This window comes from Dicentrarchus labrax, unplaced genomic scaffold (genome assembly GCF_905237075.1).
Source record: "Dicentrarchus labrax unplaced genomic scaffold, dlabrax2021, whole genome shotgun sequence".
NCBI lineage: Eukaryota > Metazoa > Chordata > Actinopteri > Moronidae > Dicentrarchus > Dicentrarchus labrax.
The window spans coordinates 32,644,370-32,664,025 of record NW_026136719.1 but is presented as its reverse complement, the minus strand read 5'-3'; the positions used below and the strand labels follow the sequence as shown (position 1 = coordinate 32,664,025).

Below are 19,656 nucleotides of genomic sequence, written 5' to 3'. Positions count from 1 at the left end.
ACATACCTTATTAAAGGCGTCAGTATGCTTCGAACAAACTAAAGCAAGCTGTGCATATCTCAGTCACCCCTTGCATGTCCACCTGACTGAATATCCTGTATTTCCAGCATGCTCTCCAGAGGTCCTCTCATTCCTGCTGTGCTCCAGTCATTGCTACATTTTTAAAAATGTATTAATCTTTTGTAAGCCAGGACAAAGCAGGAGGACAAAAAAACAACAGCAGTGAAGGTGAAACCACCTCTGCCCGGCTCCCTTCACTTCTCCCTTTAGTTTCTCACTCAGGATAATGTAGCTTATCTCTGTGCAGCAGAGAATGGATTTTTGGAGCTCTCTGGTTAAGATAAATTAACATAAAACAACAAGGCATTCCTCTGCTTTTCGACACTTGCATGCACTCTGAATATTCATGGTCCTTTATGTCGTCAGATCAGCTTCTCACAGAGAGTCTCTACTGTTCTCTTGCTGTCCACAGAGACACTCACTGAAGTTTCACCAGCCGAAGGGTTGAGGAACGTGTGTTTTATATTCATTTTTATTGTTTGTTAGTTTGTACTGTGAGCTTTAAATTGAAGTGCATCTGTTTTTAAAGAATCCTTTAATTTTTATTAGTGCTGTCAGTTAAACGTGTTATTAACGGCGTTAATGCAAACCCATTTTAACGGTGTCATTTTTTTATCGCGAGATTAACGTTCTTTTTGGCCTAGCACACTTTGTAGTTTTTTTCACATGCTGTTGCAACAACTAGTAATGTTAGAAAAACTACAACACCACACCGGATCTAGCTAGACCAGAAATAAAACAACAGGCACACTGCACACACTTGTTTAAGAGTAGTAGACGTTACGTTTTGAGTGGATGGCGAGCGCGAGACGCCAAAATGGATGCCAATAATATTCTGAATGGAAAGTTTACTTTTAAAAAGTTGCCAAATGGTTCCATTGACAAGACCAAAGTGATCTGTGTTTTTGTCGTTGTGAACTGAGCTATCATCGCAGCACGTCCAGTCTGAAATACCACTTGATGGCCAAACACACAGCTGATGCCAGTTCTCCGCCCCCTCGTCCAAGCCAGGCAACAATGGATGACTTCAGACAGAAGCACATGAATACCACAACTAAGAACAAACTTACCGCAGCCATAGCTAAATGGGTGGCCACTGCATGTAGGCCTGTTAACGTTGTGGAGGACGAGGGTCTAGTATTTTTTTCACCCTTTTATTGATGGACAGCGTTACACTGTGTGAGAGATTATTTGCTCCAAGTGAGAATGTTAGTGTGAAATTGAACACTACAGTAACGTTATGTGCTGTTTTCAATAAAAACAACATTTGCACAAAGCAAGCCGATCCACTTTTCCATGTTGATAAGAGCATTAAAATGAGAAAAAATAATGGGACAAAAAGAAATCAAGAGCCATTTCGAATAGATAAACATGTGTGATTAATTGCGAGTTAACTATGACATTAATGTGATTAATTGCAATTAAATATTTTAATCGTTTGACAGCACTCATTTTTATCCAATCCAAGTCTTTAGGCTGTTTATTCAGTATATCAGTTTGTAAATGTATCTATGAAGTAGACTACATTTTTCTACAAAGCCTGCATTTAATTCTTTATCCTGAATCAGTTTACTATGGAAGGAAAGAAGGAAGGACAGCTGGAGTCAAGAACTGAAATGTATTTTTTAAGTGTCTAGCTTTTTGATACAAAAAACTTAAGTGTATTATGAACTTTGTCATTATGCCAGGTTTGCTATGAAAAAAAAGAAGTTAAAACTTAAAAGCCGGTCCCGAACAGTGCAAACAGGAGCGGATCAGAAAACAAGGAGGCTTCATAATAAAATGTGACCAAATATACGTTTCGAACAGGGACTTAATATAAGCCTTCTATAGGCCTGTTACTCTCTGCAATTGAGGTAAATAGAGGCAGCCTATATATAATATAAAATATAGCTTCTATTTGAGGAAATACAGTATATGAGCCAAAGTCAGCCAGGACAAGTCAGCAATATCCTGAAATCTTATCAGCCCAACACCTAACACCCTGTGACCAGGAACAGTTTTGTGAAAGCAGAAAGCTATGATGTAAGGCATGCAAAATGACAGCTCCCATACAGACACTAACTCATCACAGATTTTTTTTAGACTGAGATGCAGAATGAATGTGTTATTTTTGCCTTGTGTATATACTGGATCACACGGAATATTTCTGCATACTGGAGTCCATAAACAGTATTGGAATTGAACAGAATAAAAGCTGAGACTGTGGATTCAGTGAGACCAGTAATTCATGTTTGATGATGTTTGTCTCCAAAGTAGTCATTTCATTATAGACCATTTCTTGTATAAAATGAGCTATTATGAACTCTAGAATAATCACAGGCTTGTGAGACTGTCAACCAAGCTAGAGCGGGTTCCGAGGATGGTTGGCTTTCCTGGATATACTGACACCACCTATCCCAAGTGCTCATGATAAGCTCACCCATACACACAGCACATACACGCTCACACACCAACCATCAGGAGCAATTTGGGGTTCAGTATCTAGCCCACAAGCAATTCGATTGGGCTGGGGCAGCTGGGAATCAAACCAGCGACCCTCTGATTGCAAGACCCGCTCTACCACCTGAGCCACAATTGCCCCCAGTGCTATAAATGAACAAATACTAATATTTAAATGAGGCTCTTCAAGCTTGGGCTTCTCATTCTCAGTTAAAATAGTTTAGCAATCAGTCAACAATGGAAACACTGTCAAAGCTTTCTGGGTCAGCGCTGTTGCTGTGTTAGACTAATTATATGTAGTTATTTTATTTACTGGGTGAAACTGTGCTGAATGTTTTATGATAATATAGGCCTACCATTACACCTCCTTTATATGCATTCATATTGCCATTAAATTTGGCTTTTCATTCTACCTCCTCACAACCCATTCTAAAAGACTATAATCAGTCCCTCCAGAAAAACGTGATTATGTGATCGCATAATTCAATACATAATCAGCCAAAGTCCACATATTTATGCGGGGGGATTTTTCAAATACGCGCAAAATATGTGGGGCTTGCATTATTTCATAATAATTCATAATTCATAAGTCACATATATCTTAGCAGAAAGGTGAAAAATGTTGCGTTTACTTCACACAAAAGCAGCCATTTTCCCCTGTTGCCATGGGAACGTTATGAAGTGACGTAATTACGCGACGTGAACATCATTGAAAAGCTGCAAACCCCGCGATGAAGCCATAATGATGGACGTTGAGGGAGAGGGGATGGAGGATGAGGATGGCGAATGATTGGCCAGTGTTAGAGGCTACGCAGTTATAGTTTTCATTTTCACAGTGGACTGTTGTAGTTTCATTCAGGAGTTGATAAAACTTTACAGTTGTAAGATTGCACTTTTTTGTTACCAGTGGGTTAAATCATACTAGTTTCAAAAACCTTACAGTTGTAAGTATATTAGTAGTATGTAAATTTACGTTACAGTAAGAGATTGCACTTTGTGCATTGGAAGCACTTATTTTAACAGAAGATGTCTGTTTTGTATAGTTACCTCTGTAAAACAGGAAGCACACATTTTATTTTATTTTTTTTTATTTATTCATTTTTACAGAAGTTGTAGCATATTCCTTTTGTAAAGCTACAGAACTTGTTTGACTCATCAATGTTTTGTAAGTTTGAGCCATGTGTTTATTAAGGTCTGAAATAAAACAAGATGAGAACTTAAATATTCCCAGCACTTTCTGTAATGTAGTATGCTTGCTTATCATAGGAAGTAATAAGAAATGACTCTTTACATTAAGTTAGTAGCCTAGTGAGAACAGGGTGTTGGGGAATCACTTTTTTTCTCTCTTTTTCATCAGACCGCAGTTTTTGCAAGTTCCCGCAATTTCATCACATAAAATTGCATAAATATCCCGCATATTCCATCCATTTTTTAAGAAAACGTGCCGCATAATCAAGGATCTTTATCCGCAACAATCACAAAAAAACTCTGGATTTTTCTGGAAGGACTGTATAATGCAGCATTCAGATTCAAATGTTCTATGATAAGAACCGGAGCATGTTTTTTTCTGAGGATGTGAGACAGATAGAGAACCCAGAGTACTCCTCTTACATACTCTGACTGGAAACCACCAGTCACATTTGAGGGAAAGACACATAAAGCTGTGATGTGACCTCAGGCATGCTGGCCTTTTTATGTTGGCTTCTGTGATATTATTGTGGCTTTAGTCCCTGTCCACTACATTAACATATGACATGTTCTTCCTCTCTCTGCTTATCTCCAGTCAGGTCTTCAGGATGGTAGCAGGGTGTGTGAGTGTGTCTGAGGACAGCAGCAGCAGCAGACAGCAGCAGTCATGGAGGTGGAGGGCACTACGGAGCCAGCGTTTGTGGACGTGGACCAGGGCCTGACTCTGGCCTGCATCGCCTTCCTCTGCCTGCTGCTGGTGGCCATGATCATCCGCTGCGCAAAGGTCATCATGGACCCCTACAGCGCGATCCCCACCTCTACATGGGAGGAGCAGCACCTCGACGATTGACATGTACAGTACATCTGCATTATGTGTGTCCTCTCCAGGCAACTGTACTTGACAAACCAGCAAAGTCTACACACAAGAAAAAGATTCTTCAAGGGTTCAGTAGTGAGGCATAATTACAAAATCACAATCCAATCACTTCCAAAATTAAAAAAAACATGTTAAATATTTTCTTTTAAGAGTTCCACTTTAGAGCATTTCAGTTAGTTCTAAAATGATGGAGAAACACTCACACACTCACACTCACACTTCCCGGCACAGAACTTCTTTTTTCTTGAATACACATTCTTGGGTTCTTGATACTTCCTGAAACAGTTCTTTATAGGGTTCTATAAGGGTTCTTTATAGTCCCACAGAGCATTCTGCCATGGTAAAGGTAGAAACACCCTCTCTGGTACTATACAGAACATTTCGGTTCACAGTACAGAAATACATACAGGCATGAACATGAAAATCTACATGTATGGTAAGAAGCATATTGGGAGGACGAAATATAAAGATTGTTTTATCCACTCATGGATTGACTAGGAGGAGAAAGAAAGTGGGGAGCTGCTGGGATTGCATTGATGGAAGGGACACTATTACAACTACAGAGTAAAGCACATAAACTTGGCTTTTTGTATCTACCTAGAGATGTCTTCAGGAGCCCTAGGGCTGCCTTACATTCCCGTTGGACAAACAGACACAATCAGTAATGGCAAGTGGCTGCCATCCTCGACTGATCGCACTTTCCCTTTACATCTGTACAGACTGGAGTGACGAATTAGCGAAAGATAAACACGAAGAGGAGAAGTCACAAAACTGGTAAAGTCTTGGTCACACGATTGTAAAATAGAACAAAGAATGGAAGTGGCCCAATGAGGGGGAAAAAGTGTCTGAAATTAATGGTGTTACTTGTTAGCCTAACTAGAAACATAATTCTGGTTTATTACAACCTGATTCATGGTAGTTTTTGTAATCACTGAGATCAGTAATATTAGCATAGGAGCAAGTTGATTGCTGAGATCTGGGAACATGGCGAATCACGCTAAAGAACAAGAAAATGATCAGCTTTACTGTCTGTTAGAAAGTGCAAACATCCATCACAGTTTCTACAACTACTTCCTGCTTCAGCTTTAACCTACAGTACAGCAATATTTCTTTCCCAGGATGGCAAAGTCATGACATTAACTTATTTAAAACTTTACTTATTGCTTAGCTCACTGTTCTGGACTTTTTTGTGATATTTCATTACAACCATTATCATTTCTGTTTTTCTATTGGTGTATTAATAGTATAGCTGATCATAACTATGAAAATAAGACCCAGGTTGTGAGAAACCAGAACCATCCTATCATGGAATACACACAAGCTTTGAAGAGATTGGCCACTTTGATCAAGTTGGCCATTATGTGTTGACAATATACTGTAGGCATTAGCATACAGTTGTGGTTGATAAAGTGTACAAATGGAGACTATGGTTTTGCTGTACACAGTGGATGGCAGTGTGGCATGGAGCTTTAAGGGCATTCCACAATTTACAAGAAACAGATGAAACAATCACTCAAACATTTAATGTGAACTTAAAGATTAAACTGAGCAAAAACCAGAACCAGAACTTGAGGATTTCCATTACATGGCCATTTTAAAGGGGCACTCCATTGATTTTATGTGTCGAAATCAGTTTGCTAGTCATAGGGAATAGTAGTCAGCCTTTCAGTCATATAGCAAGTCCAATGTCACCTCCAAGCTAGCTGCTGTATTACTAGCCTCTGTAACTCAATTCAATCTATGATTGAGTTAGTTTGATTAACATGTTCTTGGGCTTTAGTATCCATATTCTAAGATAAATGAATACCTACGAAAGTACTGAAAGTAAGTTTCAGGATTGTGAATTTTTAACTGGTTATGAAACAGTCTCAATTTCATACCGATGTCTCTGTATGACTTACATAAACAAAAAATAGTCAGCAAGAAGATTTCTGGCTATTTCTGTATTCCTAATGCTGACACTGGGCTGGATTCCCCTTGAGATCAATTAAACAAGACGGTGGTGCTGCTGTTTTTGTCCACAGGGGCCGCCAGAATTAACACAAAATGAAAGCTACTTGTGCTTTAAGTCATTGTAAGTTGTTTTTTTGCCAAATATCTACCGACACTCTTTGAATTTATTTATTTCCAACTAGCTTTAATCACTACCGTCTAAAAACACCTACACCATTCAGCCCTCTCTTCCCTGCTGTTATTACAGACATGTCAAAATTAGCCACAGACACATAACGATGATTTTTAACCCAATATGGTGTATTTTGAATTGTCTTCCTTGTGTGGACAAACTGAATGAACTGCACCACTTAATGTTGAGTCGGGTAATGCTCCAGTGCTTCTTACTTCTGGAACAGAACCTAAAAGTTCTGGTGTCATTCTGTAATTTCTCATGTGGCTCTGAAGGAGTTCTGTTAAGTCAGGGAGAAAATAACCCTGACGATGGCATCAGGATTATATCCCAAATTTCCCGTCTGGGGGATCAATAAAGGATTATCTTATCTTAAGATGGGCTTTGAAACATGGAGGATGGGTCTATCGAAATACGCTATTAAATTGCCTTATGGGAAGTGTAGGATCCTGGGTTTTTGGAGCTTGATCCATACTAGGTTTTTCAGCCTGTGCTTCTGTTTATGCAAGTGCAATACCAAATCACTGGAGTGTCCCTTTAAATCATACAAGATATCAGTAAAATGTAGGGAGGCCTTTGTCAGTTGATTTCATTGTAAGCTAGATTTTGTATGTTTTATAAAGAATTATGACTTTCTTAAAGGACTTGATCGACTTGTATTTGCCTGAGATTCAGTGTCTGAGTAAACCTATTGAGCATTAACGCTCAGACAATCTGTAGCCTTTTAGCCTTTGGAGTAGCAGTCATGCTTGATTATGTGCTACTGCCACAGCATGTCCTCTCCTGTTGCTGTAAAAAATGCACACACATACAAAGGCAAAACTACAAAATCATCTCATGTTGTCCGATACGTTATGTCCGATACGTTATGGCTCACAGCAGTATGAACTATTACACCCTGCTTCTGTTCATAAATTGGCCTTGTTTGCTTTGCCTGTTTCAGCCAATAGTTTAGAACAAACTGAGGTATTCTTGTTGCTGTTAATTGAATCTGTCTCTGACTTATGTATCTGCCTAGACAGCATTAATCATGAAATGACAGTCAGTTGCATGTTCTGAAGTGCCTATGCTTACAGTAAATCACAGAAGAGCCATTTAGCACAATGCTGAGTTCCACATCAGCCCCTGAGTCCCTTTACCTGGAATTCCTTGGACAAATTAACATATTTTGGATGGTAAAACAGCACATTATGCTTCTCTTAAGGCAGAAGGGTTAAATAGCTGTGCTTATTCCTTTTCCGGGAATCTCAGATATCAAGGAAAAACAGTGAAGGTGCATGGTGGTGGGGGTCAGTGTGGAAGCCAGCAGTTTACTGATACGCTTGACTTAAAAATTGAGTGGAGGTTATTAAATAACCTATTTAATATGCTGTCTAATCATGTGGTGAAGCACCCTAGTTTTGCAGTACTGCAGAGTGGAGAAGACTGAAATGCATTGCCCAATGCCCACTGGACACGGCTGCATCGCGTTCTGGCTACATACACAGCTCTGTTCTCTGCTCCACTATTTTTATGCTCCAGCTCTATTGTTGCTGGAGCAACTCGCCTTCCTAATTAACTGTGAATGTGTAAAAATGCCTCTGTTTATTGGACGTTGACATAGATGCATTTCCATTTCCTGAGGATGGAGAGCTGAGATGAGAGAAAAATATGTGTTTAAATATTTCTCTGCTGTAGTCAAGTATCCTGACGGTGCTTGATGGTTACACAGAACCATCTGGGAAGTCATCATTGGAAAAGTTTGGAAAAGGGCTGGCACTTTCAAAAATTACAGGTGATTAGATCTAAACATCTGTCTATCACTGTTTATCATGGGTGAACTTCAACCAATCAGATCAATGAACCATATAATGTAGTCAAACTTTTACTAAAGATAGTCGGAAGGAGAGTGAAAACATCTTTTACATCATCAGTAAAGCATTCGGTACCGTTTTTTGCTCTTTCAATTAAGAAATACTCTCCAGTTCTGATAGGACTGATGCTAGCAGCATCTACGCCAATCTCTTTAGCAGCCTCCATTGTTGTTTTGGAGCAAACTTCTCAAACACACCTAATCAACCACACCCGTAGCTCATGCCATAGCTGCCAGTAGTTTCTCAAAAGGTGCTTATTGGTCCAAACCGGTGTGGTCCGGACAAAATGCACATAGCTTGAAGCCTGACAAGATGAATTCTGTAGTACAACTGCCGGTCGGTTAGTTATCAGGTTATTTAACTGAATAAAGGACAGCCACCAAACATCTGTGACCACCTCTAAATGTAGTAAATGTGTCTGCTGAAGAACAAACACTTGCTGGTACCTTCAGTGGGCATTGAGGCTGCAGCAGAGCCTTGACTGAGCGGTATTGTAGCCACATTGTAACCGCGATGCAGCCGGATTCAGTGGGAACGTAAGGGATATATCCGTGTTGTGTCTAAAGACCACTGAAGCAACCACTGCGGGCAAATAGCTAGCACATGTAAGAACAAGTTAGTGAGAGAGGACTTTTTTGGATCCTCGAGGTGCTTCACACCCATAAAAGCCTGGACTGCAGTACAATAAAGATGATTGTGAATTACAAAACTGCCAACAGTACCTGTCTTTTGTGTGCTTTATAACGGAACATAAATGAAACTGGAAGCTAATCTCACATTATTTTGGACATGTAATTGGGTCACACCAGAAGCCTGATGAAATTTCATTCAGAGCTTATCCGCGGGGAACCGGCTGCCAGCCCTAAGGCCTTTTACATCAACTTCTGTCTCACATAATAGGCCAATTGGTACAGAGATGAAAATCTCTAGTCGTGCTCGGAGTCAAGGGCATATTCTGCACATTCAACCATCCACAGGGCTTTGAAGGTCAAGTTGAAGGTACATAGAGTATATTATGATAATGAGGTCTACATTGTGAGAATGTAAAACAGTGATTTAATTTGCCATGACAGTTAAATTGTGTTCTGTTTCTCTCTTGGCTCTAACCTTGGCTCTGAGTTGGCAGCCTGCTGTCTACTTCAGCCCTGTCTGTGAAAGGTCGGCCTTCCTCTCATGTCGAGCATGCTTAAGGGGGCACAGGGCACCGTTTACAGCATTCAGTATGCATCTGCCTCCTGCTAACATCTCTCTGGCATTTACATCTTGGTGAAAATTCTGCATGAGTGAATATTTCACAGCAAATCCCTGATCTTTGTGAACTGCACTGTGTGTGTCAGGGCTAGCAGGTGTCCCTTATTACAATGCCTGTGTTATAAGAAATTAGATATTCACATTTATGGAGAAAGCCTCAGTCAGTGTTATAACTGACCTTTTGTTGGCCGGAACTACTACTACCTTCTTGGAGGTAAAGTTATATATATATATATAAGATATATATGCTATATGGCCAAAAGAAGGACATCTTCAGGCGACAGTGAGAGAGGGTTTAATATTCAAGATCCCTTCCAGACATGTATTAAGACATGTTTTTTCTGCTAAAAAAAGTACAATATCCACATTTAAATCTAAATATGCAAATGTTGTTTTTAAAGTTTTCCTGCTGGACACAAGACGTCTCCTACTTCACTGTAAAGTCCATTCTCAGTGGATGTGTCCACTAATCGTAAGGTTGTTCGTTTGATCCCCAGCTCCTCCTGCCACATGTTGAGCAAGAAACCGAACCCTGAATTGAAATGGTGAATGTGGCATGTAGTATAAAAGCGCTTTGAGTGGTCGGAAGACTAGAAAGCCACTATACAAGTACAGGTCCATTTACCATGTAACAGCTGGCTTTTGATGCCGGTTTGGTGTGGCAGAGCCTTAACGTCATAACCTAATTGTTTCTTTGTTCTCAATGAGCAGGCAACCACTGTACTAACAGGCAAATACTGTGATGAAAAGTGACATTAAGAAATAGCCCTTCCAAGTTGATGTTGATGTTCACAGACAGCTGATGTTGTCTTTTTCAGACATAAATGTGGCTGGAGTTTTCAAAGTTACAAGAAGATGTCTTGAGTGGTGTATAACATCAGTGAAACAGCGACTGAATGAACACCAGAAACAGACAACATCAGCTGTCTGTGAACATCAGACAAACAGCGCTCCCAGCCTCCACTGGAGGAGGTCAAATGTCATCAACCAGGACAGTGCTCTAAGCCTGAGGCTCACTCAACTGGGCCAGTCATCATGGTAAAGCAGACCTTGACCTGGGACTCCAGATGGTCACAGCTTCTACTTCATAGGATCCATACAGGGCTATGCATGCAAACTGATATTGTAATATATTAATGTTTTTCTTGAAGTGTCAAAGATACAATACACACAACACAACACCAAGCTAATTGTGATTATCGTTTCTGATTGCCTTTGAGGTGTGTTTTGTACAAGAGACTGCAACAATCAAACAATCAGTCATTTAGCAGTGTTTAGTTTAAAATCTCAGTGTAAACCCTACAATGAGCCTAATTCATAGGATAGTGTCAATCAATCAACCTTTGTCCTTAAGGGAGCCCTTTTCTATCAGTGAGTAAACTCACTGACTAAAGCCTGACATAGTGACATATTTTATGGATATTTAATATTATATTCAATGCATAACACAAGAGAACAGTACAGAAAGTACTGTTCATTGTACAGTGATACACTATACAATGAACCCAAACAGTGAACACAGTAACTGCAGGAAGTTTGTGTTAAACCAGAGATTTGGATACATTTTGAGCAGATTATTTGCTGTGAATATTGAGATCAGTTTTCCTGATATTTTTATACAATTCTGTTTGTATTATGTATATTCTCATTTTTAACAATCATGCATACTTTATAGGCTTCTTTTTTGACAGATATACTTACTGTTCTATTAGCTCTTTGGTTGCCTGAACTTTTCTAATGCCTGATGAGATCTATTAGTCTATTAGTTTATGTTTAGGTCTTCAATTTTTAGATCTTAAAAAATAATCTAAACTTAAATATTATAATTTCATTCAGTTTTCTTCACGAACTAAATGCTGAGATATAGGCCCACTGAGTATATTTCTTTAAGTTTTCAGGCCTCGAGAACCCCTGTGAAGCTTTGGCCCGACCCCCCATTGGCAACCATTAGTGTAAACCATGATATGCTGAATGTCATTGTTTTATTTGGCTCTTTCAGTGTGTCTCATTTTCCATTTTAATATGTACATTTCAGTTAACAGTTTTGACTGTTTGATAAGTATAAATGTATATTCATCTAGTTGTTTGTGAGGAAATGATTCATTGTTTCACATTTTTCTGTTATGTTATTGAAAAAGGAAATTAAAGATGTCTCTGCCAACAGCAAAAGTAAGGACTGTAATACATCACTGAAGCTGCAGAACATCAGAATCAATTCTCATTTTCATCTGAGGAGTTGGTCAATTATAGGCTGCATTCCACCTGACTGGCCAATGATCAACAGCCTCATAGTAGAACTTCCACATTTATTGGCGATTTAGGAGATGGAAAAATGATGAAACTTGATTCAGCAAAAGGTTTCTAAGTAAAAAAAAACCCAGTAAAAATAGTTGCTAGATACACTTGCTGAAATGACAGTATTATACAATTTTTGATGTTAACATCTTTTTACTATGCTTTGAAAAACCAGGGCTCACAATGTTAGATATTTGTGGCAGTTGGGGCATGTCTGTGCTTCAAAGGGGATGCAGAGCCACATTGACAGCTGTGGATCAGCCAGTTAAGAGTGTGCATCTGTCTTGGCAGTGAGTCTTGGAGCAGTAGCGAAGACCACTGCCTGAAACGTCTGAGTCTGGCTGAAGTCCTGTCAGAGAGGGTGTGTGCGTGTGTGTGATGGACTTTTGCTTTCGGTGCCCTCCAGTGACAAAAAAATAAATAAAAATAAAGTTCTCCTGTACCGTTCCAACCCTGCAGCCACCCCTAGGAGCAACCAGAACCTGTGACACAATCTGACCACAAAAATCCAACTTAATGCAACTTTATACAACATAATGTGGCCAGGATTATATTCACTGGAAACATTATGTTGCAGTGCAGGAAGTGTGACATGCTCAAGGTACAGTTACATTAATAGAATCACCCTGCAGTCAACCATGAAAAAGATGTGATGTTGCAATTCCGATGTGGGTAATGAAGTAATATTGAACAGAGCGAACACAAACTGTGAGCAGAGTGTGAGTGTGATGTGGCTGTTTGTAGTCTGGTGTAATACTGCATAAAACAAGGTAATGACACATCTTGAGAATAACAATCTCAGGGCTGGATTCAGCTTGTAGGGGGCCCCAAAACAAATGAGCTGTGGGCCCCTACTGAAGTGAATAGGACAGAGTGGTATGAAGTAAAGAATTTCCATAATACTCTCTATTAATTTATTAATTTAATAAGCAACTCAATGCCTAGTTTTGAAATTAAACCTATGGACTATGTAAGATTTGGCATGTGTTGCAATTTCAGTGCCCCCTGTTTCAGACTGCAGTCCCACTGTGGTGAATATGGACAGCTCTATGTTTCTTATGATTTCTTTACTTACGATTAAAAACTAGCGAGCCAAAAACTTTGCTAAGACAGCCAACCAACATCAAGCAAGTGCAACAACAGCAGATATAGCAAGCGGTTAATATTACTGAATGGTCCAACAGCAAGAAGACCAGCTCGCCGTCCGTCTGCAGCCTTTTATTTCACCAAGCTCTCCCCAACCACTAAAAGCCAGTCCCACATTTACTCTCTCCTTTTCCCTTCTTAGCTTCCTCTGTCAATGTCCTCTTAGGTCTCTTCGCCTCTGCCATTAACTATGTCCATTGAAGCTGCTGAGCCCGTTTATATTAGCCCTTCACCCAGCTCCAGTTCTGTCACGATGCCAGTGCCATTCATCACACAAATTAGTAATTCTTTTTATTTCACTCATTAATCAATTTTTGTTTTGTTTTTAAAAGTAGCAGAAAGGGAGCTATATCTAAATTTAATTCTACAACTTTGAATTGTAAATGATAATAAAATAACCTTGAATTCTTGAATATTCTTCTGTTTGAAATTTCAACTTTCACACTTTTAAATTATTGTAAAGTTCAAGTGTACTGTATTCAGTCGCTCATCCAAACTTGATTGGACAGGGTTGTAATTGATCCCATACAGGCTCAACTGTTGTCCCTCGGTAGATGTTTGGACCAATGACCAATTGAATTCAAACATTAAAAGGAGGAGTGTGTAGGATTTAGTGCCATCTAGCAGTGAAGTTGCAGATTGTAATTCCCTGAACACCGTTCAAGTATTTGAGGACCTGGGAATGAGAACGGAAACTACGGTGGCTGGGAAACTTGCAAAAAAAAAGGCCCTATCTAGAGCCAGTGTTAGGTAGGTTTTCATTAGTGTATAATCACATGAATATAGGAATCATTGTGTTTTCGTTACCTCAGAATGAGCTGTTCTTATCACAGACGGGGTAGGCCGACCATGTTGAATCACAATGTTTCTACAGTAGCACAAAACAGACAAACCTATGAATATTGTATTCCATTTCTGCCGATAAATCCTCCTAAATGTTACACACTGGAGCTTTAAGCAACACAAGTCAGGTAATGTTGGAGAAACTAACTAACTAAACTAACTAACAGACAGCTAGATTTTTAAAGTATCCAACCAAAAAAACCCCATAATAAACATATAACTTGTGTTATAGTACTGAGGTCAGCTTCACAAATTGTCTGCGTATCCTTCAAGGTCCACTGTTGTCTGTGAAGCTTTATGTTTGTGCATTAAGCTCACAAATGCCACATTTCATTAGCATTTTCCCCTTAAATTCCCAATCCATTTGGAAGCTCTACACTACATTTCCATCTTGAGTGAACTGTTGGGATTCTTGGATGGGGAGAGATGGGAGATGTGGCTTTTGATCAGAGGCCAGTCAGGAGGAAGAATGCAGCGATTGTAATACAGCCCATAATCGACCAACGCTTCAGATGAAAATGAGTATTGATTTTGATGTTCTGCGGTTTAAATGGTGTATTACAATCCGTATGTTCGCTGTTGGCAGAGACGTGTTTAATTTCCTTTTTTCAACAACATGACAGAAAATGTGCGAATGGATAAATAATTTACTCACAAACAAGATGAACGTAGGATGGCATTTATAGATTTATTTTTATTTATTTAACACACCGTTCTTAGTTGAATATTGCATAGTGTATATACTTTAATTTATAGTCTTATATTTTCTATTATATTTTGTAATATTTTATTTTGTTGTACCTCCACTTCTGTACTCTTTCTTTTGCGCTACATTGCCCTATGCTGCTGTTAATAAAGGTACATCTTATCTTATCCTTATATACTCTTTCATTCAGCTTTGGTTGATGTTGTTAAATGTTAACATTTGCAGTTTGTAATTGTGTGATTATGTTCTTTTTGACACATTTATTCCCAAAAAGTGTCAGCATGCTTGTGTAATCTGTACCTACATTGGATTCCCCTCTGGAATCCCACAATGCACTGGCCTGTCAGGTGTCTGGTTGTCTAATCCTGCACCATCAGGGCTGAGAAAACCTTTCCCCACAGTGTGACTGACAAACCCACAGTGACTCAGGATCCTTGCTGATGCTATCTCAGACACATCGTCACATGGTTCCCTCTCAGGTGTGAAATTGTCCTCTAAATTCGCTGGAGTACAGAAGGAAGGGAGGGGTGAAGCCTGAAATCTCTGTGGGTGTTGGAGGGCAGGAATCATCTGACTAATTTCACTGACACGGGTTCTCCAAAGCTCTAAAACAGCCCGGGTGGAATGGATGATGTGTTTGGAGGGTATTCAGTCTGAGGTTAAAAGAGGACCGAAATATCCAACTCAGGTTTGTTGCCTTGCTGACATTTTACTAAAACCAGAGGCTGAAGGGGTAAACATCTACTACAAACAAACTCTTTGACATTTTGGAAAACACATTGGTTGCCATTTCAGATCGAAATCAATTTGCTCTCTCTCTGTGCAGTACTGACATACTATAAGACTACGACTAGTTTAACATAGCACAAAGATTGGAACTCCATCGAATGTGAAAAAATACACCATCATTCTTTTGACAGATAAGGCTGGCCATATTCTATACTTGTTATTATAGTCATCAAATCCCATGGTCAGACCCAAACCAGCAATTAACTCATCCTAACAACTGTGTGTGTGTACAAAGGCTGATATATCTGTGCCAAAGAGCTCCATTGTTGTCCAGAACTATTAAAAACACATCAATATGCCCCACTGTTGGACCGGATACCTTATTCCTTCATTATGATGAACACACACACACACACACACACACACACACACACACACGCACACACACACACACTGTAGTTTGTTTTGGTGCAATCATGAAATACCCACTAGAGCAATCCGCCACTGCCTCTAACAAATGCATTACTTCGGATTCTTCATCATAAACCTTAAATCTTCAAATTCATGTAACCACTGTACACATGAATAAAACCCAGGTACAGAGACAGACCTATTGTCCTCTGACTATGACAGTAAGTGCAGATACAGTGCTGCCTGAAACTATGTGAACCCCCCCCCCCCCCTTAGAGTTTTCTGTTGTTTTACCATTATTTCCTTATTTAATCAATTCCATAAACTCTTTCTAAGGAAATCAAAAGTGTAGTAAAAAGACAAAAAATATTATTCATATATTTTGTATTTTTGTAAAGGCAGAAGTTAGTGAACAGCATTGCTTAAAACAAGCAGGTAAATACAATCAGGTTGCTAAAAAGTGTTGGCAAAATTAACCAACGACATGAGAAGAAAGTGGACAGCACTGACTGAATCAGATCAAACCAGGTCAGTTTAGAACCTGTAAAGGTCAGTCATGCTGAGAGTAGGCACAATCAATAACAATGTGGTCAAGTGCAATAAGGTAACAAACAGCATTATAACTGTACTGTAGTGCTGCAAAGAACCCTGACCTACAAATCTTGTTCTCCAATTTTAAGAAAGCATGTTTGTTTGGTACAAACCCTAACAAATGTCACATTATCATGATTTTAAAAGCTTTTTTTTCAGTGAAATTTAAATTTGTGATACAAAAATGATCATTCCCACAATAATTGTGAATCATATCACATTTGCAATATGATGTTTTTCCCATATAGTGCAGCCCTTGCCGAGAGGAACATAAATCTCAGAGGACCTCTGGAGGACGGTAACAGCTCATTTGTCTGGGTAAAGCTATAAATTGTAAAAAAAAAAAAAAAAAAAGCCATTTGATCTCCATCGGTTCACCGAGAGGCAGACTCACGCTTCACAAACTTTTGAGCAGCACTGTATATAAACCATGATGTGGTGAAAGTTGTCTTTTCGGTGTAAAGGAAGGAAGAAGTCAAATATTCAAGATGAAAAACAAAGACTCTCCCCTGCTCTCCCAGTAAAGTATAACCTACCCTGCAGGCAAAATAAAATGAATACCCTCTCCCTTTCTTACCCCGTATCCCCTAATCATTTTCATTGGTAACGACAGCACCAGGACATGAGTAAAGAATGAAAACCAGTATATATCAGCAGACGATAGTGAGACAAAATATCATAATAAAGAAACAGGATAAACTTGCACAACGTTTCATTAGAGGCTTTTTACAGGCTGACTAAACAGAAAGCTCCCACCTATAAGTGCCAAGCACATTTGGAAATAAGGCTCAATAAGGTGTTCAGTGCATGTCTCATTTTCACAATCTGCCAGCCTGATGAGAGAATCAACTGCTTCCACTGGTTAATAATCTGCCAGCTGTTTTCCAGGGAGTGCTTCATTTTCCATCACAGAGCCTCGAATAGAAGAAAGTGCAACCATCCATTTCAGCCATCGCTCATTTCTCTGCAGCACTCTGTCAGACAGATCATAGACCGTCTTGCTTTGGTCAAACTGGTGCAGTAGTTGGTTTGGATTGCAAATTGCATTCAGAGGTTACTTATAATTTCATTCCCACAGTAAAGGCCAGCTCCAGGCTAACGTCCGCTTTCAGTCAGCAATGTTTCTAAGCTCCAACAAGTGACAAAATTAAATTTAGTTTTCTACCTAGATTGACATCAGAATCTCTCCTGTTATTAATTGAACCTGCTATCCATAAGCATTGGTAGTGTTAGGGCTGGTCTTGTGAACCAAGTGCAGACCCTGCAGGGGACAGGGATTTAAGAGAAAAAAAAGGTATTTATTGTAAGGGCTGAGAAAGAACGTGATGCTGAGGCCCAGGATGGAAGCTAGGGTCGGGCTGGAGGCTGGGAAGAGTGGAGGTCCAGAAAAATCGGGTCTCACTCCCAAGTCGGCTGCGGTATGTATGTGTGGAAGTGATAGACTATGCAATATCTCCTTCTCACAGAAAGCGCACCTGTTAGGCTATTATTTATTTACATATATTATATACAAACTATTTATTTTAAAGACCCCCACAATGCTCAGATTGTAGAACTCGAACTCTTGCTCAGCTTGTATGCTTACCTGAACATGTACATTATAAAACATAAAAACTATGTTAGAAAGTCCTGGATATTGTATGACTGAGGCACGTGACAGACACCCCCTGGCCCTTTGTAATGACTGAAGTCACCTGACCGCTTAACCGCCCTAACCAACGAGTGCCTTGGGAGAGCACCGCCTCAGAACATAGCATTAGCTAGCTTGTTCATTCATTGGCAGGTGATGATAACCATTCATTTATTAACTCTAATTTCTTATTAGAAATGTATTTATTATTATTATTATTATTATATATGAAACTAATAATACAAATCCCCACTCAAACATCAACACAATTCAACTGCAGTAACCACATTATGTCACATAATTATTACATTTATTATGACTGTAATTATGTTATATAAAATTCTTATACTTCAAATATCATTAGTTTTTATTTATTTCCATATATGTCAAAAAAGGCTGGAGCTGTTTTTTGACAGTTAACTGGGAGTTTGAAGTAATACTAATAATTCATACAGCTTTTATTTCTATTACAATATTTATTGATTGGCACATGACCCAGCCTCACTCAAGGATTTATGGGTTAATCCCCAGGACCACCTCTGACCCTAGAACGGCTCCTAGTTCACAGATCTCTCTGCTGTTATTAATGGAAATCAGTACTTGTATAATTGGGCATTTTTAAGTTTCTCCTGCATCAGCAGATCTGCCCTCTGAGCTCGATTTCTGCTCTCTGTGTCCACAGACATGTGGACACCATCGATGTGCAGTGGGTGCTGGCACTACAGTTCAGGGAACATTTATAGAGCTCTCAGCTTCTCCTCACTTCACCTTCCTTTCTCACTGTCGTCAGGAGATACTAGGTACAGAAGACAGGCATTTCTTTAGACTCATCCATTACAGCCCATACACTGAGCACGAACGTTCATTCTGGAGATTGGATTCAGTGTGTGTGAGACAAAATAATCTCAACTCAAGGTCAACTTTCTAGATTTTGTTGAGCTTTCAACCACACCAGTGAATGGACCTGGCTGAGCTGGTATCATGCTGGTATCATGTTGCCTCATGGTCATGTGACACCAGGTGGTTGTGTGTGGGGAGTGATCTTGGTTTCTGTTCTGTTTTTGACTTTGATTTTAGAACAATGGCTAATCTCAGTGTCCCTTCAGCTGCCATTGTCACAGGGGACAGACTCCGTAGAGGCACACACTTGGGACGGGTAAAGAACTGTCTTTGAGTGACATCAACGTCTCTACCTCAAGGAGTTTATCAGTATTCCATCTGTCTCTAAAGAATCTTGGATGCATGGACAGATGATTTGTTGATAGCTAGCTAATGGGTTCAAGATGCATGAAGTGGCAAATTAAAAATGGGGTCAGAGCAACATTAGAATTCATTGGAGTGTATTTCTGATGAGCATATGTCTAGTATTCCCTCTCCTTTTAGCTCTAAATCTGGCTCTTTAGCTGCTAATTGCTTCACAAGTTAGTTGCTAACTGTGTCTGTCAGCTGGTCCTGCAGAGCAAGTGTCAGTTTCTTTATTTGAACAAAGACAATGCACAAATAACATTA

At 39.4% G+C, this 19,656-nt stretch overlaps 1 protein-coding gene across 1 annotated transcript in view; it reads left to right on the top strand.

Annotated features, from left to right (window-relative positions):
• The window catches only part of LOC127352017 (cortexin domain-containing 1-like), a 40,382-nt gene extending 31,119 nt beyond the window's left edge, over nt 1-9,263 (top strand). The window contains exon 2 of the mRNA XM_051380099.1: nt 4,286-9,263. Within this exon, the coding sequence (XP_051236059.1) occupies nt 4,358-4,540 (183 nt within the window). The 5' untranslated portion in view covers nt 4,286-4,357 and the 3' untranslated portion in view covers nt 4,541-9,263. The remainder of the gene's footprint in view (nt 1-4,285) is intronic.
• Nucleotides 9,264-19,656: the final 10,393 nt, after the last annotated feature.